At 40.7% G+C, this 2119-nt stretch overlaps 1 protein-coding gene across 1 annotated transcript; it reads right to left on the bottom strand.

The window, feature by feature from the left end:
* Nucleotides 1–212: 212 nt before the first annotated feature.
* Nucleotides 213–1549, bottom strand: LOC112623719 (olfactory receptor 12D1). Its single transcript, XM_025384329.1, has one exon. The coding sequence runs from the start codon at nucleotides 1337–1339 to the stop codon at nucleotides 419–421; it is 921 nt and encodes a 306-aa protein (XP_025240114.1). The 5' UTR covers nucleotides 1340–1549; the 3' UTR covers nucleotides 213–418.
* Nucleotides 1550–2119: the final 570 nt, after the last annotated feature.

Below are 2119 nucleotides of genomic sequence, written 5' to 3'. Positions count from 1 at the left end.
CATAATAATTTTATTTATAATATTATAATGCATTAACCTAGTAGGACCAGATAGATAAATAGACCCAAGTATTATCCATCTATTTAATACATGGGAAACACAGGCATATTTCTATACCCAATTTCATTATAAGAACATATAAAAAACCTAACATCAATTTTATCAACTGATATCTTCAAAACTTAGTCAGCAGTAGAGTTCCTTGGCTAGCATCCCATTCATTCAAATGTCCCTTATATAACCTAGGAAAACATTGTTAAATACAATTACAGCATATTTTTCCATGTATTTTTGTTTTATCCAGTTCCCTCTGTTGTACATTTCTAAATAATTTAAGAAACAGTATAATTACAAACTCAACTTTTTAATTGTTTATTTATGCTTCAGAAGAGTTCTTCAAGATTTCTTTAGGTCAAAGCTACCTTTTGATTGCTCTATTAAAGGCCCCCTTGACTTCCTTGTTCCTCAAAGTGTAGATCAGTGGGTTTAGTATAGGAGTGACCACAGTATACATGATGGCAATGATCCGGTCCTGGTCCATGGAGGTCCCTGAGGCAGGATGAATATAGGTGAAGAGAACAGGTGCATAGAAAAGAATAACTACCATGAAGTGGGAGGCACAAGTGGACAGTGCTTTGTGGAGCATGCCAAAAGAATGAGTCTTGAAGAAGAGATGGGTGATAATGTAGAAGTAAGAGAGACATGTGAGAAAGAAAGAGCCCACTGCGATTGTCCCTGTGATGGTACTGAGCAGCCACTGATTGAGCTCCGTGTTCCCACAGGCCAGCTTTAGCAATGGCTTCACATCACAGAAGAAGTGATGGATACAGTTGGAACCACAGAAGTTCAAGCGAGAAGTCATTACGGAGTGCAGCAGGGCATGGAAGAAACCTATGGTCCAGATTGTGATGGCCATCTGGATACAGAGCTGAGGGCTCATGATGACAGTGTAGCGAAGTGGCTTGCAGATAGCCACAAAGCGGTCAAATGCCATCACGGCCAACAGCATGGCCTCTGTGCTGCCCAGGAAGTGGAAGAAATGGAGCTGGCTTATGCATCCCAAGAAAGAAATTGCTTTGTGTGTAGAGAGGAAGTTCTGCAGCATCTTTGGCAGTGTCACCGTAGAGTAGCAGATATCCAGGCAGGACAGGTTTCCCAGGAAGAAATACATAGGGGAATGGAGTCTAGGATCAGAGATGACAATCATTAGAGTGGCTCCATTCCCAGCCACACTGATGAAGTAGATGGTGAGGAAAACCACGAAGAGAAAAGGCTGCAGTTCTTGAATGTCTGTCACTCCCAAGAGGAGAAATTTGGTGACTGAGGTTGTATTCAGCATTACTTAAAAAAAAAAAACACACAAAATAGTGTATGGAACACTAATCACAATCAGAATCCTTCCAGCTCAGAATTTTCTCACCAAGCTAAGAATATTTGGAGGAAGACTATTGTTGTTTTGCATGATTCAACCTCACAAGTTTTACATTTTTGGTTTTTAGATGGCTAAATATTAAATATATACATATATCTGTTATGATCTCTGACACAACTATTTTTTTATTATTTTTTCATTACTATATTTCTTTCTCCCAGGTATCAGAAAACATTGCTAGCCTGCTAGCCTACAATCTTCTCTGGCTGTGAATATTTTCATTCTTTTTTTTTTTTGAGATGGAGTCTTGTTGTTTCTCCCAGGCTGGAGTACAGTGGTATGATCTTGGCTCACTGCAACCTCCGCCTCCCAGGTTCAAGAGATTCTCTCGCCTCAGCCTCCCAAGTAACTGGGATTACAGGAGTCCACCACCACACCTGGCTAATTTTTGTATTTTTAATAGAGATGGGGTTTCACCGTGTACGCCAGGCTGGTCTTGAACTCCTGACCTCAAGTTATCTGCCTGCCTCGGTCTCCCAACACGCTGGGATTACAGGCATTAGCCACCTCTCTGGGCCCATGAATATCTTCATTTGGTTACAGCTTTCCTTTCGTCTTTCCAAGTGACTCTCACAGGGGGCAATTTTTAAGCATACCACATAGCTATCTCTTGGCCTAGTAAGAAACCACCAGTAGGATGTTAACTGAAATAAAAAGACAGGTTTCAAGGCATCAAAACCACAATTT

This window comes from Theropithecus gelada, chromosome 4 (genome assembly GCF_003255815.1).
Source record: "Theropithecus gelada isolate Dixy chromosome 4, Tgel_1.0, whole genome shotgun sequence".
Taxonomy (NCBI): Eukaryota; Metazoa; Chordata; class Mammalia; order Primates; family Cercopithecidae; genus Theropithecus; species Theropithecus gelada.
The sequence above is the reverse complement of the archived record's forward strand: the minus strand, read 5'-3'. Positions and strand labels throughout refer to the sequence as shown.

What these genes read in the sequence shown, in the direction of transcription:
- LOC112623719 (XM_025384329.1), bottom strand. Translation starts at nt 1,339, where the DNA reads ATGCTGAATACAACCTCAGTCACCAAATTTCTCCTCTTGGGAGTGACA.